We start from the raw sequence: 1,129 nt of genomic DNA, 5'->3' as shown, positions 1-1,129 counted from the left end.
AGGGGGGAGAGGGGCAGCCCAGGCGACTAACTGGACCCCGTACCCCTCCCCGCCCCTGGCTGACAGCTCAGCTGCCTGTCGCCTTCCGCCCATCTGACAGCTCAGCCAAACTCCGCCTTTCGCAAGGCTAACAGTTTGCACGAACCCGCTGCTCCCCCCTTCTCCTGGCTGCCTCAGGCGGTGATAAAGGTAGAGACGACCCCGAGCATAGCGATTATTAAATGTACAGCAGAGCTCAGAGAGGCGGAGAGAGAAGCAGCACGAGGAATTAATTTGTTCACATGCTGCTAAGAAGCATGCTGATGGGAGGAGGGAGCAGAGTGACAACAGCAAAATATTATGGAAATGCTTACTGCCTGGCAGTCTCCGTCTTCATTACTTCCATGAGGTCAGAGTGATGTCACAGCTCCTGACCTTGTGACCATTCCAGATCCTGCCAGGCAGCTCGCATTTTTAGAAGCAGGTCAGCAACGGTGGCTTGTTGAAGGTTGAGGAGTAAGACCCCGGCACAGGCTGACGTTAGAGCATTGCCATGTACAGGAGCAGGGCATTGTGGGAGATTCCACCCCGGACCGCCTCCGACCCCTGGCAGCGGAGCGCTCACCTGGGTGCGCAGCTTTTGCAGCAGGGAGATGGACTCGTGGGAAAGGAAGTCGGCCCATTCTATCTGTCCCTTCTTCTCCGGGTCCATGGAGGAGAACTGCACGGCGGCCTGTTCCTCCAGCTCGTCACTCAGCTGCTTCTCCTGCAGCCGCCGATTCACCAGATGTTTGTAGTGGAGGAAGTCATCCAGGGTCAGCGGACATTCTGCGCACAGACAGCAGGGGGCGGGAGAGAGTGCGGCGTCACACAGCGCTGAACAATGATCATTAGACATGTACATAGCTCTGACATATACCGCAGCGCTGTACAGAGGACACTGAGCCAGTCACATCAGTCTCTGTACAGAGGAGCTTACACTCTAATGTCCCCCCACAGTCACATCAGTCTCTGTACAGAGGAGCTTACACTCTAATGTCCCCTCCCCCACAGCCACATCAGTCTCTGTACAGAGGAGCTTACACTCTAATGATGTCCCCCCCCCAGTCACATCAGTCTCTGTACAGAGGAGCTTACACTCTAATGTCCC

General features: G+C 55.9%; 1 protein-coding gene across 1 annotated transcript in view; it reads right to left on the bottom strand.

Annotated features, from left to right (window-relative positions):
- The window catches only part of PHF24 (PHD finger protein 24), a gene marked incomplete at its 5' end in the record, with an annotated part of 20,175 nt that overhangs the window by 12,800 nt on the left and 6,246 nt on the right, over positions 1 to 1,129 (bottom strand). Inside the window, one exon of the mRNA XM_018575300.1 lies at positions 605 to 807. Within this exon, the coding sequence (XP_018430802.1) occupies positions 605 to 807 (203 nt within the window). The remainder of the gene's footprint in view (positions 1 to 604; positions 808 to 1,129) is intronic.

This window comes from Nanorana parkeri, unplaced genomic scaffold (assembly GCF_000935625.1).
Source record: "Nanorana parkeri isolate BGI_ZX_2015 unplaced genomic scaffold, ASM93562v1 scaffold3761, whole genome shotgun sequence".
NCBI lineage: Eukaryota > Metazoa > Chordata > Amphibia > Anura > Dicroglossidae > Nanorana > Nanorana parkeri.
This window is presented reverse-complemented; position numbering and strand designations above follow the sequence as displayed.